The 27,397-nt window shown below is 44.0% G+C and overlaps 1 protein-coding gene across 1 annotated transcript in view; it reads left to right on the top strand.

Moving 5' to 3' along the window:
* The window catches only part of LOC309889771 (WD repeat-containing protein 7-like), a 124,572-nt gene that overhangs the window by 31,507 nt on the left and 65,668 nt on the right, over positions 1-27,397 (top strand). Inside the window, exons 20-21 of the mRNA XM_082782800.1 lie at positions 5,044-5,157; positions 18,368-18,589. Coding sequence (XP_082638926.1) covers positions 5,044-5,157; positions 18,368-18,589 — 336 coding nt within the window. The remainder of the gene's footprint in view (positions 1-5,043; positions 5,158-18,367; positions 18,590-27,397) is intronic.

Below are 27,397 nucleotides of genomic sequence, written 5' to 3'. Positions count from 1 at the left end.
ACTTCTTTTTGTTTTGCTTTACATCTGTCAGATTGTCTCATTTTCCATTAGTTTTTATAAGTTTGTTTACCAGTTAATACTTTAACAGCTCTACCCTGTACAATAATTGATTCTTCTTAAAATGCTACAATTTTTTTTATCCTCTAAATCACTTGTTTGATATGAATAGTCTTTAAAATGACATAGGAGACTTGATGGAGTAATAACATGTTCCTGTAGATCTATTACAGTCATTATAGCGCTGGAAAGTGCATTTAGTAGTTCTAAAGCTTTTTCACTTTTAAGCTCCGCCAGAATATGTTAATTTGAAGACTCTGCCGCATCCTATGTTGCCTTCTGCAGCAGTGTTTGAATCATTTAAATACATGCTGAGGCATGGCAGAGGATGGAGGGGGTCTTAGTCGTGCTCCTGTATCCATGTTAAAGGCAATAATTGCATCTGTAATGAAGATTTGGGGGAGTAGCTGACTATACAATTTCATGAAGTCTTCTTGTGAAAAAAAGAAATTGCCTATTTCCCAAAAGAAATTGCCTATTTTTCACGAAAATAAGCCTTGTACTAGTAAGGTGGTGACACAGAAGACTCTGTGCATGGTGTCCTCTATTCATATTTCCCCCTTCCCAGCTCCATCTTGGGTTGAAACATGACATTGGTGGTCTAAACGTATGCAGATACCTCACAGTCAGTGCAAACGTACAAATACAAATTAGAGAAGAGAAAGATGGTTTTGTGGGGAACGGGACAGGACAGGTCACTGAAGCAAGCAAGCCTTAAAATCTGTTATTTCCTGCTGCATCTAGTTATTTATTCATTTGGCAGTGGTGAACCATCAGATGAGGAACGGGAAGTCTTGGATTAGAGATCAGTATCTTCTGATCTTTGACCACTGCCTGTTAAACATATTGCAAACAGTGAGAACGCCCTGCTGAATGTCAAATAGCACCTCAGGTTTGTGTACACGTTGACACCAAACACAGAGCTGAAACCTGCAAGTGGTAGAGTTGTGGGAGTCACTGGGGGATGCTGTTTGTACACAGGTGACTGCAGCAGGCTGTGGTGCACCCACTTAGACGATATCCGTGACCTGTTTTACTTTTTAATTCTCTCTTTTTTGATGATCTTATTTTCTTCGGGTCAAGGGCTGTCACACATTAATAATGAAGAGTGTTAACTTAACACCTGGCATGATTAGCATGTTTGGCAAGTAATTAATTCAGAATTTTTATCCATCTGTAGCATACTACAAATTGTAATTAAATAATTTGGGTACTGAGATCGTGAGTGAGCAAGAAGCTGCTAAGGTGGCAGGAAGGAAATGTGCTAAATGCCTGTTTAAGGGAAAGACGAGGAACACCAAGACCTGGAAATAGGCCTGGTCTGTAACTGCCAACTGTGTGTTTCCTTCTCGTTTTGTGTTGTTCTCATTCTGTGGTTTCTTCACACAGGGTTGTAGGTCCCTCTTAACAGGGAGATCGGTCAGCCTTTGGGAAAAAAAAATACTCATTGTAGAAATAAAACGGGGAAAGGCATGTCTGACAGCATACATTTATTATTTACTGCATACTCCAGCTATTGGGGTGAGTCTCAATACAAATCTATAATCCAGAGGTGCTGTGTTTGATTTGGGCCTTTGCACCCAAAATTGGCACATCAGCTCATCAACCCCAAATCCGATGTTAACAGATGTGTAGGCAGTGCCAAGAATTACAAGTATTGGAGGTGGTTTAGCCGTGGGTGTTTTCCAGGCTCCCACACGAACAGCTCAGCGTCCGAAGCCTTGTTCATGCTCTGTCTGCTGAGGCTGTCCTGCAGCCGTAAAGGTTTGCCGTGGCCTCGCCTGCTCCTTGTCCCAGCGTGAGCTTCTTTGTGATTAGTCCATGGTGGTTTTGCACGAGGAAGGTTTCCAGGTAGAGCTCAAAGAGGGAAAATTTCATCCTCCTTTACTTACTAACGTTAAGAGTAAGGACTGTCTTCCACGTACAATGGGTTCTGCAAAGGGACTGTTTAAGGGATTTCTTTGCTGAGTATCCTGGTCGTGCTTTGCTCTTTGTTTTTGTGGAGCCCACTGTAACACACCAAGCACCGAAGCAGCCATTTCATGGGCTTCATGCACTGGAGCCCCCGAAATCTTCTGGCAGCGGGGAGACGGATGGATTTTTAACTATGTGATGGTACTGCAGATAGGAAAATGGTTGCTGTGTCTTTAATGGAAAGCAAAAGGTTATCTTGCCGTGGCCTTTGTGTGCCTGCGCTGATGTGGTGGAGGCAGCAGACAGGCGGTGTGTGCGGAGGGGCCGGCAGCGGGCCGGGATCGATGGGAGCGGTGTGAAGGGAATTAATGCGAGGCAGGCAGGCTGTCTGTCAGCGGGGCTGCGGGGCAGCGCTGGGCACTCGCTGCAGAAATCCGTTTTCAATAAATCCCATCTAGAAATTAAGTATAGACGCTCGTGTTGCTTCCCGTATTGCTACAGCCCCACTCATCCAGGTAGGTGCTTGTAGCAAACGGGTGTTCCTTGGAAAGGGGAAGTCCTAAATAACGCAGCGGCGTGAAATTAGAGAGAGAAAAATTTCTTTAAACTGCTCCAAATAATAATCCATGTTATCCCTGGAAAACAAAACAAACATGGGAAGTCTATAAGAACAAATACTGCGTCCGTTTTTATTAGTATATTTCTGGTAGATATATATCTCTGTTAGGAAGTTTTATTTAAAGCCAGATTAATTGAGTAAAACTTAATTAAACTTCCATTGATTTAAGTGGGAGTTCTCGTTGAGTAAGGATACTTTGATGGGGCCCCAAAGACTTGGCTATTTATACATCTGGTTGGTCATTCTACTCGCTCAGGGTTTGACTTAACAGAGCACAAAGAATTAAATGCAGTAGATTTGCACTGCAATGTTTTGCTATATTAAATGAGCGGTTTTATGATGCTGTAGGAAAGAGTTGGGCATTTCTAAATGGTGTAAGTTTCTAACATGAGTGAATCTTGCCTAATTTTCCAGCGTTTCCCAGTATGTCAACTGGCGTATTTTTAATACCTTCCATTTTTATGACCTTTTTACTTCTAAAACCTGTTTCTAAGACAATTTTGGTAATTTTTGGTGAATTATGTAGAAGGCATTTGTGTCCAAGAAGACGTGTTCCTTCTTACTAGATTTTCTTTGAAAGGAAGCAATAATTTATTGCCTGAATTCTTTTTGCAACAGTTATTTTTCTCCCCTTTTGTTTTCATCCGTTCATTGTTTTTTGGGGAGTGTTTACTTAATCAGAACGATTGCGCTTAACATTTTATTTTAATTGCATATAATTGTAATAGACTTCTGACTTTTCATTTGCTGAGCTTGGAACCAACTCAAGCAGAAGCACTTCTTCCCTTCCACTGCATTGTCACTAGTCTGGCTAAGCACTCTGGCAGGATGTAGCACATCTAATAGTAAAGTTTAGCCTCTTTTCAGTAACTCATGGACAGAAAGCAATGAAAGAAGTGATGTAGTAACTCAAAAAATCAAAGGCTTTGAGTTTTGACCCAGCCTAAACTTACCTTTTAGGGACAGCTGGACCCTTGGCTCCTACTGACTGGAGTATTTAAGCACAGAAAATGCACCCTCTGAGATGAAAGCTCATCAGTGGAGGCGTCACACTGCAGTTTTCAAAAGGCATGGCAACTCTGTACCCTTCTCTGTGTGTGGAAGGAAATCAAAGAATTTTAGACTATGGAGGTGATATTTAGGAAGCAGCTGTATGCTTGCCGTGGCTGCGGAGATTACCGGCTCCTCGTGCCAGCTTCTTACTGAAGCTGGTAAGGACCACGCCGGGTGATACCCAGGGGCTGTAGCAGCTGCAGCATGCATTAAACTCCGTTTTTAAAGGTGTCCCGAGTAAGGTTCATGTGCAATTTGTAATTGCATGTGATCTCTGCGCAGTCCTGCCAGCATGCTTAATGAAGTGCGAGGCTATTGATTGGCAGCGCGTCCCAGCCTGGCTTTACAGTTGTTGTCGCTGCTTTTATGTGTGTCGACATAATGAGAAGGACGGCTGGAAAGTTACTAAAAGGTACTGGTTTCTCCATAAAGAGGTAATGTCAGAATAAAAGTTGGAACAGGAATTGCTGTTCATCTTCCCAAAGGCAAAGTCATTTCCTGAGACTTCACCTCTTGCTGAAGTTTGGTTGGTGCTGACAAAGGGCCGTGGTCCTTTTTTAAATGGGGACTTAATGCCTCTGTAGCTGGCAAACCTAACGCCACAATCAGCAGAGCAGCAATCTCTTCATAGAATAAGATTTTTGATAGTATAGGCTGACAGAAAGGGTGTCGCGGGAGGAAAGCAATCTTATCAGGGCTTCTTGTCAGGCTGCTCTTTGCGCTTTCCTAAAGCTCTTTGGGAAGACTATTTGCGAGGCTGTACTTTTTCACCCCTAGCAAAACGCTTCTTTTGATAATGCCTTGATTGAATCGTGGTAAGGGCTGTAAGGGACTAATTAAAGATTATAGCCAGGCAGCCTACAAAGCAGCGAATTCGAGCTTGAACCACGTGCTGCTGGTACGTGGCACGATTTGGTGTCTGTAACGTAGTTTCCAGCAGCAATTAAGTGCTGCATCACAGCCAAAATGATGTGGAAGGACTCAAACGAGTGAGCGTAGTCTGCAGGTGGTGTGGAAGCAGCCCTGCGGCGAGAGACGAGCATCAAGGGGAGAGGGAAGAGGAGTCCTGCTGGAACTCCTCCCTTATTTGGCGCCATATCTTGGGTTTTTGGCGAAAGATTTCAGTGTGTCTGTGTGTCTGATATTTTAAACTGTGCTAAAAGATGCTGTAAAAAGAAGAAAATAGGAGAGATTTACCTTGTGGAAAAGGCTTTTAAGGGGTAGGTTTGTGAAAACCGCACAGAGCGCTAAGGGAAGGCAGAACCTGGTTGCCCTTTGCTTTACCTACGTTTCATAGCATTACCTTGAGTCAGAAGGTAATGTTTTTGTTTTTTCCTAATAGAAGGGTGTTATCTACCCCAATCACTGACTTCTGTGGCTGTTTGCTGTTATTTTTTCAGCTGGAGTAACCACGGAAGCCATTCAAACCGCTACGGCAAGCCCAGATGCGTTGGGAACAGAGGCAAAAGTTCAAGAAGAGGAGCATGATCTGGTTGATGACGACATCACAGCAGGTGAGCACGGCCCCGATGAATATTTTTTGACATACTAGATACCGTGCAGAAGGGATGCAACGCTTTGTGCAATGTTTCCTTACTTTTCATGAGAAAATGGAGTACATGCTATTAGAAATGCAATGAAGTTATTCAAAAGGAAAAAATGCAGAGCTCTAGGCAAAAACAAAATACCTGCTTAACGGTAGCTACTGTATTATTAACGTGTTGCTACTGCAAAATGTGCTCTGTATTTCAGTGTACTTGGGGGTTTTTAGTCTGCTTGCGACTGACACGTTTAGCTTGTTCCTGCAGAATAAAGGTTGGCTCTTCACAGTTATCCCTTGAACGATTTACCTTGGTGAAAAATCTGATGCAAGGGTGCTACCACCATAGTCTGCTTCATCGAACGGAGGTTTTCAGCACCAAAGAGTTGTTAGTTTGTCACGCGTGGTTCAGTTCTAGAACTACCAATACAGCTTTTGCCATTGTTGGAGTTCATTATAATCCGGCAGATAGAGTTGCGAGCTGTGATCCCTCAGGGCATATTCCGAAATGACAGACCACACGAAAATATGCATTTAATTATAAGCGGGTTATCTTTTGATTTGGTTTTTCACGCTTATTTATGCGGTGCCATAAGGAAAATATCTGTGTGCTCAATATCAATCTCCTCAGCATCTGAATGACTCCAGCACGTATTTTAGCATAGCATACTGCAGATTATAGAGCACAAAAGCTATCTTTTTTGACTGAGCTTTTTATAGATTTTTGTGAAAGTCTGAAAGAAAACTATTTATTTCTATTGACCAGAAGACAGTTAGTATGACAGATCGAGTTTTGGGTCAAGTCTCTGGTTGAAGGTGACTGAGACAAGATTCCTGCTGGTGGAAGAACAAACTGCTTGGAACAGAGAGTATTAACACGAGCTATTTGTAAAAAGCTAACAGGAAATAGTCAAAGGGGAGGGAGAATGCTGGGGGTGCCTTAAGTGGCTGGGGGAAGGTGCAGGATTCATCAGGAAACAACAGGGAATAGAGGCTGAAAAAAATGGAAATAAAAAAATGGGGGAAAAAAAAAAAAAGAAAAAATAGAAATTAATGAATAGGCTCCAGGTAGGCTGGAACACAGATCTTCCCAGGATGTCCATTACATCAGTGTTTCTTTCAGAAACATAGCAGGAAAGAGAAGGGAAGCAAAATGCTTTAATGGAGTAACTTCCAAGTGATGTGCATTTTCTTCCTACGCTCTAGACTCTTTAAGTTCTGAGCTTTTCAGAAAGCTGTCTACTATGTTGCTTGAATCTGGAGCTAGTAACCGTTTCTTTACAGAGAAAATACTATTGTTAAAAGGAATCGAGCTTTAAAAGCTATATCCCAAGATGAAATTTTAGTCAACAATCGAATACAACTGTTAGTGTTTGAAGAATATTTAAAAAAAAAAAAAAAAGTTATAATTCAGATAATTTAAGCTTCACCTAGTTATCTTAAAATATGATGCAGCTTCTTTCTGTAGTGGTCCTCTTAAGGCTAATATTTATTGATTTGACTGCACAGAGTAATACTAGTGTGCAGTGGTCAACAGGATTTTTTTTTCAGTTCGAACTGGGATTTACCAAATGCCTTCGTTTGCCCAAAATCATTTTTTAAAAGGCTCGTTTTCACATCAGTACTTATATATTATACTGATATATTCTGATAATTCTAGCAGCTGCGGTGGTGTGCATGCAGACAGTTATATAGCAAATAAAAGCTGGGTTTTATACTGATAACGTTCGTCAGCTTGAAAGTTTAATCTTTCAAATCTTTTCCTTCAATATTTCTAAATCTATTTTCTTGTGTAACGATTAGTACTTTTAGCAATAATTATCCGCTAACTTGTGAAATCAGAAGCAAGAAATATTGCTGGATTAAGCCATATTCTGAAGTGAAAACGGCTCTCAAATCAGCAACAATATTTGTCTGTATTATCTTAATGATTCAGCAATGAATCACTGTGATTTTTTGATTTATCTTTTATCGGAACGCACCATCACTGCTGTTGAAATGCAGCAGTACATGCCGTGTATTTGCAGAAATTTCCAGCATTTTCCCATATTTCTAGTAACACTTATTTTACCCCCAATATCTAGATATTCTGATGTTCGTGGCATCTAACTACTTTAAGTATTTTTAATTTCTAGGTGAAGCATTATTTTTCGCTATAGAGTATGACAATTTTTTAATTTGAAGGCGTCCACTGTAATGAAAGAAAAATATTTCACCTGCTTTTTTTTTGTTTTGCTGTTGTTGTTTTTTCTTATTGTTACTTTTATTGCTGTATTGAGTTTCTGGGCTGCTCTGGTGGTTTCTCTGCCTTCTCTCCCCTCCTGTTGGACTGGACGTGGAAGCAGCAGCGCCAGGTGCCGCCGCCCAGTGCTTCCCTCCCCTCAGCAGCCAGGCTTCCACTGCAAATTTGGTGTGAAGTGGAGGTGCACAACAAATGCAACCATCTGCCATCCCCAGCAAACAAGCCAGTGGCCCACTGTTCAGCACAATGAGGGTGCCAAAAGAGTCAGTCTCCGGATAAAGTTCCTGCTGGGCTGCTTTTAAGTAGGTTAGACCAAACCTGAGCACCTTCTACAAACCCTGTCACATACGTTTTTGCATCTCCAAAGCCCACCACAGAGAGATCAAAGAAGCTTTTAATTTGTGTTTAATAACTCACTGGAAAACCATCCACCATATCCTGCGCTGACTATTGTGTAAAACACCAGAAAAATTAGATTTTATCAGCTAAAACAAACCTCGTCCCTTTCAGATGCTAATTAAGAAAATAGAGAAAACACACGCGCATCTCCCTCATTTGATCTTTTCTGTTACAAATAAAATGCGCGGATAGGAGTTAGTTAACATGTGGGTGCTAATTTTTAATGGAGTTTTTTGTGTACGAACAGGAATTTTGAAGCACCTCGAGAAACATGCTTGATGGATAATTGGGGAAAAAGTTAATCAAGAATCTAGTTCCCTCCAGTTTGTCATTAGCTGTCTACAAGAAAGCATGAAACTGTAGGTAAAATACTTTTTAAAAGAGCACTTTATTTAATTGTAGGGAAGGTAGCTCGTGGAGAAGCACAGGGTTTTTCAGCAGAGCTGCACGTCTTTGAAAAGACGTGGGCATCTGCCACTGAAGCAGATGTCACCAGTAAACGCCACTGGGAAATCTGTTCCCTGCGAGGGGGCTACGGGCTGGACATCTGTCGGAATGGCAGATGTCAGAGCTGGGGCAGCGCTGCGTCTGCTCCCTAAGTGCTAGCCCAGGAGAACTGCTCCGTTCGGGCTTTCGGGGCTGGTTCCTCGTTGCTGGAAGAAGTGTGCAGCAGGGTATTTAGAAAGATAACTTCATTTAATTGGGAATACTTCTTGGTGTCTGTCTTTATCTGATGCACAACTTTACGCTAAGCATCACACAGTGTAACTAACTAGCATCAGTCCTTGTGCATCTTTTTTTTTTTTTTTTTTTTTTTGTGAAATCGGGAAGCATTCAGCATCACCGTGTGCATTATACATCAGCACTTCGTAAAAATCAATCTGGGGCTCGTCTGAAATCTTTTGTCTGTTCCGGTGGCAGATGTCTTCTTCCAGCTCTGTGCAGTCTCCCTTTGTGCTGTCGTTACTTCGGAAAACATTATTAACTTGGGGAAAGTTAGCTCTCAGTGTCTTAGTCAAACATTTATACCTTCATTGTGTTCTTCTGACTGCTCATCTTCTCTCAGTGGTGGTAGGTAGAAATGCTTCAACTTGATGCTTTCGCTAATTTAAGTAAAGATTTAGGAGAGATTGTTACAGTCAAAAGAAAAAAATATTTAGAATAATCTGTTCAGACGTAGAAATGGGGTTTTAAGGAGGCAGAGGTCACAAAAGCAAGCATTGTGCTGACACCCAGCGATGAGCAGGTCAGGCTCAGGCTTCCCTTGATCCACCTGGGGAAGTTTCAGCCTGGTTGCACGTGTGGAGCATTACAGTGCTGGCAAGGTTTAGCTGTCTTGGGGCAAGCTAGTTACAATCGTGGACCAGATGCTTCAAGAAGCTGTTTTGGTGTTAAGGTGTGTAGTGTCCATCGCTCCTAGCAGCGTTTACCCGTGTAAATGAACCGCGTGCCTGTGGAGGACTGCTCCTGGGAGTGCAGCCTTCAGGACCCTAGGAATCAGGAATTTCCCCGTGGGCATTACTGTCCAAGAAGCTTGTGCTGGTTACTATATGAGTCATTTATTTGATGACCAAGATACCGTTAAATAGAGTATGCTACTGCTTGAACGTTTCCCTTAGTCGTGGAAGCCGGTTCTGGCTGGGATTTGGAAAGCCTGGTGTTTTAATTTAAGTTCACTGGGCTGTGTATCCTGATGTCACTGCCTACAGTTCTGTGCAACAAGTACGTTGGTTTTGGTCTGTAATCCTGTAAGCTAACTGCAGAATTTATGTATGAGAGGTCGTGTGAGAGAGAGGTCATGAAGACCTCCAGGGACGGGGACCCTGGGCAGCCTGTGCAACACCTCACAACCCTTCCAGTAAAGAAATTTCTCCTAATACCCAGCATAAACCTCCCCTGGTGCAACTCAAGGCCATTTCCCTTTGTCTTATCGCTTGGTGCTTGGGAGAAGAGCCTGATCCCCACCTCTCTACAGCCTCCTTTAAGGTAACTGTACAGTACGGTAAGGTCTCCCCTGAGCCTTCTCTCCAAACTGAACAAGCCCAGCTCCCTCAGCTGCTCCCCTTAAGACTTGTTCTCCAGACCCTTCACAGCTTCGTTGCCCTTCCAGAGGCCCCCACGTCATCACTTTAAAACGCACTTGCTCTGTGTACTGCTGATGTGATTTTAATGCTGTATCGCCTCCTCTGACCTATTTTCCTCCTCGAAATAACAGGGTTTGTCTCAGCTCTAAGTAATAATGGTGGAGTTTAAAACAAAACAACAACAAAAAAAAAAAAAAAAAAAAAAAAAAAAGAGAAAATAATTCTCTGGGCTATCACAGAAGTAGCTACAGGCATCCAGTAGCACAGCAACCTACCCGCTGGGCAGAGTGCTGGCCAGCAAACATCACCTGTAAGTCTGCGTGGTGTGCCGGGGTGGGATCCCACACGTCCCCACAAATCCCCTCTCCTTCACCTTCCTGCCCCAGGACGGCTTTGTCTGCTCACCTGGATGGGGTGAGTGCCCGTTGCCTCTCCCTTGCCCATCTTTCTTGCACGTGGATGCCCTGGCTCTCTCCCCAAAAAACTCTCCAGGCCCCTCTCATTTCTCCGTGCTCGCTCCTCTCCACCAGCCGTGCACGAGTGGCAGCGTTTTTAGGAGCTTTTAAGTTCAGAAGACCCGTTCCTGCTGGTGCTGTCTGATCTCCTTTTATTCCAAACAAAATGATTTTTCTTGAAGGTGGAGACCTGAAACCTACAGCAGGTTTTTTGGAACGTTTTTATAGTTGCTGTTCTTAAAGCATTTTTACACGCTTCTTCTGGACAGATAATTGTTCAAACTAGTAATTCAAAATCTATGTAGCATATGAAAAACCTGACAAATTTTAAAAAACAAACAAAGCCTAAATGCCATAACAATCACTTGTTGCATTGGAAATGGCTTGTTTTCACGTTGCAGCTCCCCAAATTGGAGCTATCTGAACTTGTTCAAAAATAAAGCGTAACGTAAGCCATGCTGAATTTTGCTATGAGATCACTGTTTCAGTAGTACTTTGTATATGCAAAAGCTTTAATTTCACCTGCTTAAGCAAGAGAGAAAAAGAGTGGAGTTCCTACTTTTCGTTCTTTTACCAGTCTGTGCACTTGGATAAATAAATAGATGATCTAAGATTCAATAGGCCAATTGCAGCATATAATAGCTATTCAGAGGCAATTAAACTGCCTTTTTTCATGCCGGCATGCGAGCGTGCCCTTTCCCAACCTTCAACTTGATTTGTGGTGATTCAAAATTAACTTAAAAGTCTTGTTTGCTGACAGCTTAAAGCTTAATTGACTGAAAGCCAAATAGAGCGCGTTGCGCGCTCAGCCCTCGCGCGCGCCGCCAGGCAGCAGCCGGGGCCGTGCACGCAGGCTCGTGCCTGCTGCGGGGGGCACGGAGCTGCTGGGGGGCTGCTGGGGGCTGCTGGTCGTCCTGTCCTGCTCTGCAGGCAGGAATGGGAAGAGGAGAGCGATGCCTTCCTGCTTGCACTGATGGCAACGCATCCAAAGGTGAATTCTGTGAGTCCAGTGGGATCTGTACCAGTGTGATGGAGCATTGCTCTAACAGCTCTGCTGACAAACGCAACGAATAAGGAGTAAAATGGGCATCACCCATAGGGGCAGAGGTGGATCTGAAAGGTGGGTGGGTGCCTTTAGCATCGTAGCAAGAACCGCCTGGTGGGCAGCAGGCGTACAGTCCCCATACAGCCCCGAAAAGCGCGTCCCCAGCCCGTCCGTGTCATCTTGGGGGCAGAACGCACGGCGAATTGCAGCCCCTATCCCAGCCCTAACCCTCTTATGCTGCCAAAAGCCTTCCATTCCCTTCATATTTATGTATCTATAATAGTTTCTGTAGAGAAAAGGCTTGTTTTAGTTTGGGAGTGGTGATGCCCACCACGACTCGTTGTTCCTCTGCCGTGCTTAGCGGGGCAGGTTTGCTGCCCTCACAGCCGAACATCATCCCCTCCATGGGGACTGATGCCAAACATCACGGGGGGCCTCCAAAAATAAACACAACGGTGGTTTTTTGTGGTTCAGAGTGATTGGCAAGTATGCATTCAATACATCTTCAGGATGTATTAAATCATTTCAAATTAAATAATGTCCTAAAGCACTGGGAGGGTGTTTTGATCTGTCAAAATCAGAGAGATCTTAAAAGCAAAGTACCTGAAATTGCCAGAGGTGATATAAGTGCATCAGGAAAACATAATGGCTTACGTGCTTTCTCCTGTAAATTCTGAAAGTTCTGTTCACATGAAAGTCAAATTTTAGTGCGTGAAAGATAAAGAACATGGATTCTGATATTGCTCTATTTCTTATTGATTTCTTGGCAAATCATGGCTATCTAATTTTTTTCTGCCTTCCTATTGATTTCCAATGGGAACAACATCTTTTTCATAAAGCATCAGGAAAAGTTGCCATTCAGTTCCAAAATGGCCATGATGTAAAATAGTTTTATGTTCCTTTCAATAAAATCATCATCGCACTTCAGAACGCGAAGCCCGGATCTGTATCGGCTTTATTGAAGCTTTACCTATGGCCAGGCTGATCTGAAACTCAGGAATGGATTTCTTTAATTGACTCTCATTAACAGCTTATTGAAATCTTTTTTTTTTTTTTTTTTTTTTTTGGGGGGGGGGGGGGGAATTTCCACCAGACCGATGGGCTCGTACAAAACGTGCTGTTCTGCATAGGGGCAGTGCTTTGTGCAGCCACCCCTCAATCCCTTGCAGTTCAGCAGGATTCTCTTCTGTGCTCTGCCCTTCCTTTTCTCGCTGAATATTTCACTGTGCTGCAGCTGCAGGAGCACAAAATGGGTGAGGATGCCTCTCCTCACACGGCTAAGAGCAGAGGAAAAGAGTCAAAGACAAAATGGATTCTCTGCTCTTCAGAGGGGGGAGTACAGGACACGGCTCGCTCAGTGTCAGCAGCTTTTATTTAAAGCACAGAGTTCAAGCATCAAAACTTTCCTTCTTACTAGCGACATTAAAGTCATCCTGATCAAAATCTTGAGAAGGTATCGCGGGCATTTAGCTGCTTTTATTTCTGACTCGTTTATTTAGATAGCAGCGCAGAGGGATACGGATTTCTGGAAAGCGCAGCACAAATCTGCATTTAAAACTGGAAGTAATGAGGTCAGGGTCCAATTAATACTTCATAACTTACATTGGTGGGTTTCGGCTGTGAGATGAAACAACCCAGCGTTGCTCTGGTAAATTTATTCCCGAGTTATTAAATACTTCAGGCTATGTGGCGTTCAGTGGAATTAAATTAGTTGGAGATAATGATTGTTTGTTGAGCTTGTTGCTGAAAACACATGCACGCCGAAGAGTTGGGCTAATTGGTTTCCCTGCTTTTTGAAAGGAAATAAAACATCTTCAGCATGCAGCTCCCAAAGCACTGATGAGAAAAGGAAAGGTAAATGCTGAGAGATAATAGCTTAACTCGATGCCTGTATAGCCAAAAAATGCACTTTTGAATTGTTTTCTTTGCTGTCAGATGGTAAGTTTTGGTTTTTGGTTTTGTGAGTCCAGGCAGAAAGGGCCTGACTACAGCAACTCCAGTAGTTGCTGTTAAACTGGGAACAAACTGATTTAATTTCCTATAGCCTTGCTTTAAAGTGATAACCGGCACTCCAGTCAATGTTTCCTACAGCAAAAAAAGAAGTTGCAGAGAGACTAAATATAACTGCATAGCTGTATGAAAGTAATTAATAAATACCGTGTATCACTGACCTTAATGTGAATGCACGAAGCACGCTGGCACTTGGGCGATGCTGTTCGGCTTTTCCAAGGTACGAAACATTTTGGGTAAATTCAAAGGGTATGAGTAAATAGAAAAATGACCATCTTGCACCATCTTGCAGGTTTTCCTTTTGGTTTCTTGCAAGATAAGGTCGAGTAAATTAAACGCTCATCTGTGCAATTTGTCGGGCAGGCTTTGGGCGTGCAATAGGCTTACCCGCCGCGGGTAGTGGTGTAAGAGTTGGGTTTTTTGGCGACGCTGGTGTTTGCAGGTGTGCTGGACAAGGGAGAGCATTGTTCAGGTGCGCTGTAAGCACCCCCAAGTGCTAATGAGCAGGCGGCACCGCGCTGGTGCTTAGCGGACACCGAACAAATTCAGGCGTTGAGCTTTTTAGGAAGAATGAATGATGGCTAATGATTATTTAATGACAGATCTCTGGACTGAAAGGCACTTAGCACTCAAAGTGTACTGCAAAGCCTATTTCTCAAAGCTTCCGACAGGTTTATTTGGTCTCACCTTGAGTAGAGCAGTGCTGTATTGATTTCATTGGGGTGGATTTAAACACACTATTGGCTTAAAATAGCACCACCTATGCAGAAGAAAATCAGCGCCTTAACCCTTACGGCTGCCAGCAGCTGCTGGGGAGTGTTTGGGTTGTAGGCTAACAGATTCCTGGCAGGTTTGCTTATTCTAAATGCTGTCATTTTTAATTAACATATACGCTGCAAATTTTCAACATTTGTTATCCATACAGGCCATGTGGATAAAGCCCAGGGATTTACAAGGGGGCTCTGACCCCAGGATACCTGGCCAGAGGTGGGCAGTGGAGTCAGAGCCCTGGGATTTTACATCAGATCTTAAATGAAAGACTGAAAAAAAAGTCATTTTTAATTCAAATTTCATAAACCTTTTTTTCTTTTGGGTGGCTGCAAGTCTCTTCTTAAATATAAAGAAAAATTCTATGCTTACCTAATCAAGGTTATGTACTATGAGAGGTTTTATCATTCTGTTCTCCTTCTTTCTCGGGTGCTGCAGCTGGCTAGCTGCATCAAACCATGTTACTGGCACCACAAAGGGAATATGTTATCAAAAAGCAAACCTGAGAAATGTCCTGGCTTTAATAATACAAAGCTATGCGACTTTACCAATATTCAATTATTAAGCTTGTCTGTTGGAAGATGCCCCCTGAAGTATTAGAAAAATGAAGTTTAAACACTCCCGGTTTTTAGGGTAGTGACAATGCCCCCTTATTTCAAATATTTTCCTGCAGACGTGAGAAGAAAATGCCAAGACAGGCGTTATCAGCTAAATCAGCACAGCCTGCCAGTGGGGGGGACCCCTTTTGGGGAGGGGAATCTTAAAAAAGAAAAAGGAAAAAGTGATTCAGGAGCAATTCAAGAGCTTTCTGAGCAAGCTACTGTGGGAATCCATGTTTGGTTCCCCATCGCATGTATTTCCTGGAATAGCCCTGCTGAAGTATTGGGAAGACAGCGCAATGACGATTAGCAAAGCGCTCAATAACCCTGGGAGACAAGCACCTGGAGGCAGCAATCACAGCCAGCCTCGTTACCTTGCCCCTGCCTTGCGCTGAACTGGCACGGATTGACTGCCACGGTGGCGGTCACGTTGCAGATACCTGTAATTGTAAGGCAGGGGAACAAAGGGGAGTCCCGCAAGGTGAGGGTTTTGTCCGCACTCGGGTACGTTCCTTAAATACCTTGAGGATCGTGGAATGGCTTCGGGTGGCAAGAGGTAAGGGGCACGGCGTTAGGAAGGTGAAAAATCATGTAAAAATACTGCTAATAAACACCATGCAGTTGCACGGATTATTGTAGCTCTGGAAGGCTCTTCTGTAATGGTCTGTTACGGAGCAGCTCTCCGCGGCTCCCGTGCAGACAGCGGGACCGGCACAGCACCCGCTGGCACCCAGCTCCCCCAGATCCGCCCTCAGCCCTCATTCAGACCCATTGATCCCCATTCTGCTTAGATCCGAGGAACTTAATTTGTCTTCTAATCCTTTTATTGTAAGCCAGGATAAAATTAATTTCACCCAGGAACTGTGCAAAGCCAATTAGCGTGATCTTCGGAGTTATTTGGTAAAGTGCTCCAAACTGTTAAATTTCCCCTGACCTCGTGGCTGCACTCTCTGACTGCTTTTTCCATGAGGCAATCAATAGCTCGCCGCCTCTTCAACAATTTAAACTTCGGAAACGCCTTACCTGGATTTTAAACCCTTTAGCAAGATGCTTTGTGCTCTCTCCCTCTGAGCAGGTGGGGAGGTTTAAGCCTCAAAACCCAGCACGTTTTGAAATGTTCAACGTGGTCGTTTCACCTGGAGGAGACCCGGAGAAGCAAACCCACGCTAGGTTTCTCTATTTTTGCTATTTTTACAACCAAAATGTCGAGCGTTTTTGTCCTCTCGCCAGCGTAGCCTCTGTTTTCCACACAGAGCTATTTGGGGTTATTAATTTTCTCCCTGTGATAGGGTGATCAACCGTCCTGTCAAGAAAATGGATCTCTGTGTCACCCGTTAGCATGATTAAATGGAGGCACGTCGCGGGGAGAAAATACCAAATTTTCATGAGACAAATGAAAGTGTAGAAAGGACTACTTTTACAGACATTATTTCATTTGAAAATCTCCCCAATGGCTGTCAGTTTATTTGTAGGAAATCGTTGCAATTAATTGTACGCTTCCGCTAGTCATTCAGGGAAAAAAAAAGTAAAAAATATTTGTGGGATTTTCCTTTTATTTTAAATTTCCTTTGGAGGTTTCGGGGAGGGATGTTGTTGGGAGGGGACTGTGTTGGTTTTTTGTTTGTTGGTTTGGCTTTGGTTTTAGGTTTTTTTTGTTGTTGTTTTGAGGTAGCAAATGCTACCCTGCAGCAGCGAGCAGGGTGAAGAGCATCCTATGCCAATGAAACACTTGAGGACTGTTTCACAGCTAATTTTGGCTCATATTTGTTGTTGGCTTAGCAGAGTTACCTTGCAGCAGCTGCCCCCACCTTTGTGGTTTGAAGAGGACGCGGGGAAGCTGCGTCAAAGCAGGCCCAGCATTTGCAGGATGCCGCGGGGATGTCCCGCAGGGTTAACGTCCTCCTACCACGACCCAAGGCGAGGGCAGGGGAGTGCCCCCATGGTTTAATTTCCTCCTGGAAGCAGCACATGTGCTCGCTCTTCCCTTCTTCCCCGCCTCGGAGCCGTGGCCGTGGCGGCAGCGCCGGGGTCAGCGCCGTGCCTATTGATCAGCATCCCGCGGTCCTGCTCCAGCATCTGCTCCGCTGCCCGCGCCGCCGCAGCACGGCCCCGCAGAAATCCATAACCGGAGCTGTGCTCATCCAAGCAGGGCCAGAAACTAAATGAAACGGTCTGAAACCATCTCGGATCAGGAGCTCGCACCGATTCGTCTTGCTGCGAGGCGTCACGGCGGGCACCTGGGCATCGCTGGGGGCACCGTGTCCGCAGGTGGCCGCCCGGAGAGGTGGCTGCCGAACAATTAGAACTGTTACACCTCGTGCTTTGTCTCCTGCGGCCCCTTTTCATCCTCCTTCCTCTGAAGGCAGTTGCTATTGATTTATTTTTTTTCCTTTTTTCCCCCTCTCCCTCCCATTGTTAAGCTTTCCGTTGTTTCCCAGCTCCCCTTTGGCTGGCACGTTGCTGCCGCGGTGCCTGAACGGGGATGCCCTTCCCGTGCTGCTTCCCAAATGTGGCCAGTTCTTCTCTTACATCGTGTGTCGTGTCCTACCCAGCCGTGTGAACGTGGTTTGCACAGGCAGACACACTAATTCGCCCTTCGTTAATCTACAAGCCCGCCAAGTCGCGCTCAGTGCCGGGCGCTGCCTTCTGACTCCTCAGCAAAGATTGAACAGCCGAGCGCTGTAAGCAGGATTAAGACTTCATTATTTTCGGAGCGTATATGGTGAGGCATTTCTGGGATAGCGTGAATTAGTAATCAGCTGAAAGGGAACTCCACTTGTCAGACGAAAGGAATAATGTACTGCAATCCAGCGCATTGCTCCCAAGATTTTGTTTCTTTATTCAGAAAAAAAAAAAAAACCTTCATCTAGCTATTCTAATACAGCCCTGACATTTTTAATTTCACTAACAATGTAGAATGTATAGTTTTAAATAGTATACGTTTTATGAGGTTTTTCCACCATTTAGGAGAAAGAACATTCATTAAAATACAAAACGCAACATTCAGTGTACAAAAATACTATTTCAGTTTAATGGCATGTACTGGTACATTAAAATCCAGTAAGCATTGGAATATGATGGTGTACCCTAGCACAAAAAGGATGCTTTTTTGTAATAGAAGTGTATTTAAAAAATCCATCCCATAAAGCAAATAAAAAGATTGCCAGTCTCCAAAATTCAGCGTTAACAAGAAGCAAACCACATAGCACCTCTCACAAAGGCAGGTAGGCACAGAATTCCCTGTGTTTTGTTTCGTTTTGTTCTCCAGAGGAACAAATAAAGCTCTCTGAAATGTTTTTGTTGTTCTTTTTTCAGTGAGATGTTGGTGGTTTTTGAAGGGTGGCTGGCTTTGAGGCTGGCCATTGCAAACGCTGGCGTTTAGACTTCTATGATGTAGGTTTTGGGAAGTAAAATGGCATCATCTCTAGAGGCTGCAAAGCCTGGGGAGGGAAGTAGCAGTCCTGAAGGCGTGCTTTAAGTTAAATGGAAACCTCTTTTCTTTTCTCTGGGAAGCACGATGTTGGGAGTGTGAAGAGCAGCCCTGCTATTTATTTTCCTCATCCTTGCTGCCTTTCATTTTAGGTTGCCTGTCCGGTCTCCCGCAGATGAAGAAAATCTCGACCTCTTACGAAGAGCGCAGGAAGCAAGCTACTGCCATCGTCCTGCTGGGGGTGATCGGGGCGGAATTTGGAGCTGAAATTGAGCCCCCCAAACTCCTGACTCGGCCACGTAGCTCTAGTCAAATTCCCGAGGGATTTGGTTTAACCAGCGGCGGATCAAATTATTCCCTGGCGAGGCATACGTGTGAGTATCCTGGGTGCGCTTTTCCCTTCTTCTGGTGTTTTGAGGAGAGGGTGGCTCGTTATAACTTAATCATATGTTTCAGTACGAACCAAGTCATTAAAAATCCCCTTTCAGAGGACAAAATAGAGTAGAAATTTTGAACACACAAATAAGCAGAGTCACAATAAGAGGTGGCTAAGAAATGGGTGCGGGTACAGGGAGCAGAGGTGTGCTGGAGGGGGCACCGAGTGCATTCCCTCTTCTGCTGGCTGATCCTTGTGCTCAGCACTTGGTAGCTCCTGGTCGTAGTGGAGCTGTTCCTTCTGGAACTGAGCGCTGGCTCACACACCACACGTACTTTTGGGAAGTGGATCAACAGGCATCAATGGGAAAACAAAAACAGCCTTGGCGAGGCCAAAAAAAAAAAAAAGGAGAGGGGAAGGGGGGCAAGATGTCTGGTTTAAAAGTCAGAAACTGATGAATTTAATGGAAAATGCTATATAAAATGTTACCTTCTGGTCCTGTGTGAAATGTAGTCCTGCAGTGCTACTGTAATTATCCTTGCAACAAGCGGTAAGCATGATCTTATGCTATTACATATCTGTGTGTTGGCCGTTTCGTGTTAGCATCACAAAATCTAATGGCAGCAGCTGCAGCTTCGGTGCCCTGGATTCCTGCAAGTATTTTGGCGAGGTTCCCAAGTCTGCTGGTGTGTTTTTGTTGTATGTGGAGCCTGGCAAAAGTCCCTTCTGTTATCTCTGTGAGATCTCACTGCAGCACTACAGGCTCATTGTCAGTATTGCTTGAAGAAAAGTCAGCTGTGTGCTTAGCTATGAAATAATCCCAGGGCAGAGGATTTCTCCTCCTGCCCTGGTGCAGTCCTCACCTGATGCCCAAGTGAAAAACACAAATTATAGAAAATGAGCGTGTTGTCTGAGCTCAGAGCTATTCACAACTTCTTTCTCCCAGTGTTTTTGTTTATCTATTTGCTTGCTAGTTTTGTCACATTAGGCTTAGCAGCGCTGTAAGCTCCAGCTTTGAACTCCTATTAATCATCATCTCAGAAACCCTGCACGACTGGCTGGCTGACTGGTAGGCTGAAATTCAGTCTTTAACGCAGGTGAAGCTTGACAGGCTAAAATACTGTAAATTTAGATCCAGGCCATGAAGTAATATCTGAAATGGATGGAAAGGCAGAAGAAGATCAGAACATTGTTGCCTCTGACGGTTTGGATTGTGAAAGGCGAGCACTCTGCTGTTTGCTACGGAGACCCCCTTCACATCCAAGCTAAGTACTCCAGGCTGAGGGTATCACTGACATCTTTCCTGTAGGAAAATTCTTTGCACAAGAGAGTTGTTGCAACCCCGAAGAAGTAAAGATTAACTTGAGGAAAAAATACAGGACATGATGGGCTATACTTCTGGCTGATGATAGCATTGGCCGTAAACTTGATGATCTCCATCCCATTTTACATGCAACCCTTACTATTATAGTGCTCGAGGAGCTTCAATTGGAAAATTCATGAGGTCTCCTGTGGGCCTGACTCCCAGCCCGCCTGCACAAGGGCCTCTCAGAAGGGGACGCAGGAGGCAAAGGCTTAAGGAAAAGGGAGGTGTCGCTTATCAGATAATGCTGTTCTCAGGATGGGTTTTATTTTTAAGCATACTGCTTAAAAATCCTTTCTAGTCCTTACTCCGTGTATGTAACAGTGCAGAAGGAATTATAACACTGAGCGGTTGTTCAGAAATTAAACGTTTCTTGGAACAAATAAAAGCAAAGCTGCACGCATGCACTAGGACTTGCAGTTATTCGTTGATTTGCCTTATTATGACTTTAAGGCACCACCGGTTCAGATGATTCCCCTCCTCTGCTGTGGGCTGACTTCATTAAGATGTGGTCATCCTTCAGTCTGCTTCGTTATCATGTACTGAAACCGAGCGGGCCATCCGAAGCTATCAGAGAAATGGCACGTGGCCTAAAAGCACCCTAATTTCTATTTCTAAAGAACTTACCAAAATGAATTACTTCTTCATTTACACCGATAACGCGTGCACGTTTTTTGCAGCCTAAGTTGCAGATGTTGTGATTTCCTCTATTTCGGAAAATAGTAATTGTGACGATGCCTTTTTGAGGGAGCGGAATTCTGAAATCCATACAGTGACCTTGCCTGACATCCCGCATTAATCTCTGCTGACCTTACAAGTAGTTCATGAGATATTTAATTATAAAATGCCACCCAAAGAATTTCTCATTACAGATGCACCGCATTGCACTGAAACTGCAGCTAATGCTGTGTTTATAAAGTTAATGGGCTGATAAATCTGAATGACTCCTCTGTCCTGAATATGAAAATCCTTGATTCTGTGGTTAATGCGGTGTATTTTTCAAAGCATCTGCCGTCAGTGTAGTTATTAATGATAAGCATTTTGCCCTTTAACTCAGTCAGTGTCATATGTGACAGCACGTTCACGGCGTTGAGTTATTTATATTGTTTTTTGCAGGCTGTGTGTTCACGCTGCCTTCCTTCCAAAGCGAATTTTCGGGTTTCTGTGCTATAATCCACGGCAGTCTCTCCAGTTTTACTAATTTCCTTAATCCGGAGCCAGCCAGCAGTTAGGTTCCTAGCTCAGCCTCGTGAAACCATTTTTTATTTTTTAATTATCTTCTCCCCAGTTCCTGGCAGCTGACTTTCCGCCTGTTAGGCGGGAGAAGCAAGTGGAAATTCTTGATGGAAATAGAAATACGCGTCTCTATAATAGTACAGGGCCACGCTATCTGTTGTAAGGGTGGTTTTTTGTTGTAGGGCCATGTTGCTAAAACTTTACATGTTTGAGCAGAAACCTTTACGCCGTTTAGCTGTGTCTCTGGAAGCTTTCAGCCAAACAATGAAGCCATTAGCCTAGCACGAAGAAAAGATTTTTATTTTTCAAGTAAGTGCAGTTTTGCTTCCCACTGCGAGGCAGATACAGGAATGATTGGAGTTCTGAATATAAAATCCTGCGGTGTGATGCAGTTTTAAAATGCTTAATACGTTCCTACCACATATCTTGGGGGTACTTCTCCCTCGCTGTGTGAGAACTTCAGTCCCAGAGCAACTCTCTCCTCGGCCCGGAGCATGCAGAGGACACATATGTTGCCTCCAAAGCTCTGTTGTACAGAGTTTTGCTGATACGTTTGCAAGCGAGGAATTTTGCATTCTGTTGGAGGCTGTGCAGCCCTCGGTAGTAATCAGAAATCCTCTGCCCACACCTCTGTGCTTCGCTGTGGGGGCTTCATCCCCGCCAGCCTGTCCCTCCTCATCTCATGCCTCTCAACTCTCCGCACGCTGCTTGAATGGAAAGAGCTAGAGATTTACTGCATAAAAACTACAAAATGGGAAAGATTTTGTGCCCTATCAAGGAAGCAAATAGCAGTTTTCTTCTTCGGCAGGCTAGCTGGTGGTGCCACCGCTTCTTCAGATGGCCAGGTAATTCCCCCCGTAAGCTCGTCTTCTCGGTTCTCTGAAGCATTCAGGTGTTGGACCTGAAGGTTGGTGTTAGTTATGTTTAATTAGACAGAATTTGATTGGAAAACGCCTTCTAAAATGACTTCATCGCTTACAAGAAGAGTAAAAGCCTTAAGTTTAGTTCGAAGAACCACGTGGCAACTGCTACACGAGCTCTGTAACTCCGCGTTGCAGGGCAGGGGGTTGAAATCCCTGGGGTGTCACGGTGTCCTGCCGGGCATCTCCTCGTGCCCCTGGGGGGGACGTGGCTCCCAGCAGACCCGTGGTGAGGTCACGTCGCTCCCCAGCGGCTCTTTGCCTGTGGCAGAGCGGGCGGCAGCAATTAGCGCAGACGAGCAGCCGCTCAGGATCGTCCCTCGCAGCAGCAATAAATCAGCTGAGCACCTGAACAGCAGCCTTTCAGGGCAAATTAACCAAAGTGGCTCAGTGACTTAATTTAAGAACAAACCCAACAACAACAAGAGAAAGCCCACAACGTGGTGATTAAAGCAAATCACTGATTTTTTTGCTCGTTGTGAGCGATTGCTACCAGCGCGTGCCATGTTGCTGGCTGTGTTTTTATGTCATTTATTCAGGAGGATGCTCAGGTCTGCACGATCCCATGGTTGGTGGCACTGTGCTGATCCTTTTGGATCTGTGTTTCAATCAACACACTCTGAAATTCATTACAGATCCAAGGTGTGCTGTGGTTTGCTTTTGTTTTCCCTCAGGTTGTTGTGATTAGATCAGTGGCTCGAGCAAAATTTTGTCCCTGAAGGGAAAAAAAAAAAATGGAAAAATGGTGGTTTATAAAAATCTATACCTTAGCCTTAGAGATAATATTTAGAAAAAATAGTCAATCCGTATGGCAGAAAACAGTCAATCTTTGTGGCAGATATTATGCCCTAATTTAAATCTGTTGGTGTTTCTTTGTTATTGACTTGAACAACAAAATCCAATCTGAAAAATTAAATTTCCCTTTTTACCCAAATCCTGTAAGGGGCGAATGATCCGAATTCAGTATTTTTAATCAGAGGTTTCTTTTAGCATACTTAGAGGATGCAGAAAGCCCCTGGCTGCAGCCCCCGTCTCGCGGGGGGAGCCCCAAAGCATTGCAGTTCTGGTTTTGCTGTGTTTCGTGTGGCTGATACCTGCTTTTAAATTGTGGTTACGTTCAGAGATGGTCTTTGGCACAGCAGATTTGTTCTGAAATATTGCAGTGGGCTTTCCCAACCAGCAAACAATAACATGCACGTTCGGTTACGTTATCTCCATGCAGTTTTACCAAGTTAAAATCTGTGTGCTTTGTACATCAGGTGGGAAAACCAAAGTCACACGAGCCTTTTGCTGTTCAGTGTCTGTATTAAGTAGTGCCCGCATGTTGTCAATCAATAGTGTGAATGCTTAAAAAGAGCACTTCAAAATAACTTTATGAACTGTTGCTTAATAAGCTGTGACGAGTCAATAAATCAGCCTGTGCTTGCCCTTGTAACGAGTGAGATGAAGGGAAACTCAGAAACTAATTTAATTCATCATACAAATTAACATTATTCCTTCATTAGGCTTGCAGATGCCAAGCCAAGCATCCTTGCTTTAAAAGCAAAGGAGAATTTGGAGTTTCAGCCTCTCACAGAGCTGTGTCCCAGAGTGATCCCAACCGCAGCAGGGCTGGGGGCATCCCACCGTCAATGTCCCACGGTCAGCGTCCCATCTTACAACACCCACGGGTATGGCACATCACTGCAGGTAGGGTGTGTGGATATAGAGGGCACCAGTGGTACAGAGGAGGTGCAGTTGGGGTCCCCAACTCGTACAGGCTGTGGCATGGACGTCACTTACTTCACTGGCATCGTGCATCTTCCACCGGTGTGTTCAGATTGAAATAAATAGCATTTATTTCTAACGGTGTTACGCAGTCAACAGGAATGAAAATAACAAGTTTCACGCACGGTTATCAGCCAAGTCATGGTGGCTTTCTCCTTCCTGCTAGATTATAAACAAATGTTGGATTAAAACGATAGTTCACTCTTTCTAGAGCACCGAAATATAATTTCGTAGTTAGAGGAAGAAAGCATTTAAGCCAGCATAGTTGGGTTCTCTCCATAAATTGAAACAAGTCTGATCTAAAACTCATTTACTGTCTTGGAACAGAATTGATCTTGCTTTCACATTTGATTCCCCCACTGCAGATTTTGAGAGGAAGAAAAATGGCATTGTTAGGTCAGTTTAACTAGGCCATAGTTAGACAGAAAGGACCGGGAAACCGGCTATTACAAACATTTTTCTTCTTTTTGCCTTTGTCTTCCTTCCTAAGGATTTATGTAAAATCTTGGAGGGTTTTAATACAACTTCGGGGCAGTGTTCGTGTGGCCCCACTTACACAAATTCCTCGCGGTCTGTTCACGTGCTGTAAAAGGCAGCACAGAGCAGCCTGTTTAATAGAAATGCTGTGAATTTTTCTACTCCTAGAAATGGTGGTTCTGACCTATTAAACCTTGAATTTTTCAGAATTTACATAGATAATTAAAGCAGAAGAAATATTCCCATTACGATTCAATAATATTTCTGATGTTTTTAGGTCTTCAGAGTGAATGATACTTACTTTCGGATCAGATAAATGACTGAGGAACAAAAAAAAAACATAATTTTTTCTTTTATTGTAGGGAGAAAGATCTTAACTGTCCAATAAAGCACCAAGGTGTATACGTGCTGCAGAAACAGCATTCAGCAAGGAAACATTTAATTCTCAAAATCCTGAGAGGTGGTTATAAATTTCCAGGCAAATTTTGCTTCCCCTGGATCGCTGACCAAGGGCAGGAGGCCGGCTTGGGCATATTATATTTTAAATTATATTATATTTTATTTTAAAGGCCCATTTTTGCTAATTCCAAGTTTTGCTCTATTATCAGATAACGTGAGCCTCAACCAACGATTCGAATCTCCTGACGCAAGATGCAAGGATTGCCTTTCTGTAGTTGTCTTTCAAAACCGTGTGAGCTCCTGAGCAGATATGATAGAGGGGGCTGTACCTGAGCCCTCGGAAGAGCGAAGCCCGAAGTATGACAAGTGTGAGCTGGCCAGCGAGCCACGGGAGTGTTAATTGTTTCCTTTCCCTCTGAAAGGGCTCGGGCTGAGCGAGCTGGGAGCTATTGATTTACTGTACCGTAAATGTCCTATTGTTCTCTGCCTGTCAGCCTGGCAGGTGGGTGCAGCTTGGGCCTTAACTGCAAAATTTGACTTCGTCGGGAATATTGAGGATTAATTTTGAGCCCTTGCACGGCGCCTGAACCAGCACGGGGCGAGCAGGAAAGCAGTCCTCGTGCGAGCGGGAGCTGCAGATAGAAATCTCGCAGGTATCTTGTCTCATCTCCGGTACAAAATGGCTGCAGCACCAGGCAGGCTTTTTTAAACTCTCTCTCTTCTACGTGGGCATCCTTTTGGCAGCGTGGTGTAAAATGAGAGCTGTGCCCAGCATAGCTGCACGTCTGCAGATGGGAATTGGTGCAGGGTTGTAGTGGCATCGTTCGGTCTGACCTGTAAGAGTTGGGGATGGTTTCCCTCCAGTCTCTTTGGGGATGGTTTCCCTCCAGTCTCTTTGTTTTTCTCCTTTCATACAGCAGCAATACAAATGGAATTGTAAATTATTTTTTTTTTCCTCTGAATAAAATGCAGTCTGCATTATTGACATGCACGGGAGCTGCCTAGCTTCTTAATAAGCTGTAAACCATGCTTGTGAAAAGAGATTTTAAAAAAACAACACCTACATCTTCACGTCAGTTCTGAAATTGCCGTAGAAGCTGGGGCCGTTGCACCTGTTGCAAGGACAGAACATAAATGATTTGAAGAGATTGTTAGGAAAAAGAAAGTCTCTTCTAGCATAAATTCAGTCGAGAAAATGAAATGCATCAGAATTACATTTAAGGCAAAAAAAGATGCTGGAAATGAGCTCTGTAAAAATTAGGAAATTTGATGCTAAATGTGATCAAAACATTTATTTATTTATTCATTTATTTTAAGTTTTCATAATTTTAACTTCAGAAATAATCTTCAAATGGTGCAACTAGCTATATTTTAATTTAGGCCAGAAAACATTCTCTGCTTTACACCTGTCCGAAAGATGGCACAAGCTACGCGATAGAAGTTCCCTGCTCTAGGAGTAGGAAGGGACCGAGGGATATGGATGTTTAACCCAGGTACCCAAACTTGTTTTCTTTCTTTCTGCTGGCATTTCACACAGGTGTATGTCAAACCAGGGAGAAAACCTCATCCAGAGAAGGTGACAATTTCTTAATTTCTTGTAGAAAAACTGTGCCCAGCGAGAGGTGAAGAGAAGGAAGACTGAAGAATTAGTTAGAGCCATGATTCTTCACTTTCATTTTTTTTTTTATGTAAAATCAGAAAAGATTCAAAACAGGTTAAGCCATATTTTCGGAGTCCATCATTTTTATTTAGTTGGAACTAGATCTTGTGGCAGATTATGAGAATGGGAATCAGAGTTATCAGTGTCTTGTTCGTGCCTGCGCTATTGATTTTCCTGAGCAAATTATTTAATTTTTTTTAAATCTATCTGCAAAATGAGGATAACAATGCTGACGGATGTAATATGTTTAAAGCTCTTGAGATCCAGCAAGGAAAGGCATGTTAGAAATTCAAACGGGTGTGTGCATTCAGAACGACCGGGTAGGCTTCAGCGTTCAGGTCACGTTTCCATTAACAAAAATTGCACAGGCAGGTAAGACTCAACCCTTTATTTTTGTGTTCGGGTAAATGGAAAAGTGGACAGACTCTGAAGGACAGCACTGCTTTCTGGAGGAGATAGCTCCATGTGTGCTGCCTTACGGGAGGGATGCTCCCAGTGAGGACACGTGGGAGGAGATCCAGAGCATGGGCAGATCTGCTTTCCGTAGCCTACATTTTGAAAGCACTTAGTAATTAGGTCCACAACATCATCCCCTGCTAGCTGGGGGAGCTCCAGTCTGGTTCTGGTCCCCATGCGGACCTCCAGTCGCTCCCTGGTGCCCCCCAGCACGTCCCCACACTGCCCCAGGCAGGGGCTGGTCCCACACTGGTGGCAGCGGTGGTGGCAGTGGTGGTGTCCCCTGCCTCGGGTGGGCAGCAGAGGGGCCCCGCAAGGAGCCCCCATCAGCAGGGCTCTTCCCGGGCTAATTACCTCTTTACTGCGCTGACTCTAATGTGACATGTTTATTGCCTTAACTAACAACTCATTAGCTTAGTTGATGTTTTTGTCAATATTAATTCGTTCATTTAAGCCGAGTCAAAGCTTAAACAAAGATGTCCAGGCTGAGAAACGGGCAGCAGAATGACTTTTGTTTAGTTCATCTTT

The sequence above is a fragment of the Aythya marila genome (genome assembly GCF_965140915.1).
Source record: "Aythya marila genome assembly, chromosome: Z".
NCBI classification, from domain to species: Eukaryota; Metazoa; Chordata; class Aves; order Anseriformes; family Anatidae; genus Aythya; species Aythya marila.
The sequence above is the reverse complement of the archived record's forward strand: the minus strand, read 5'-3'. Positions and strand labels throughout refer to the sequence as shown.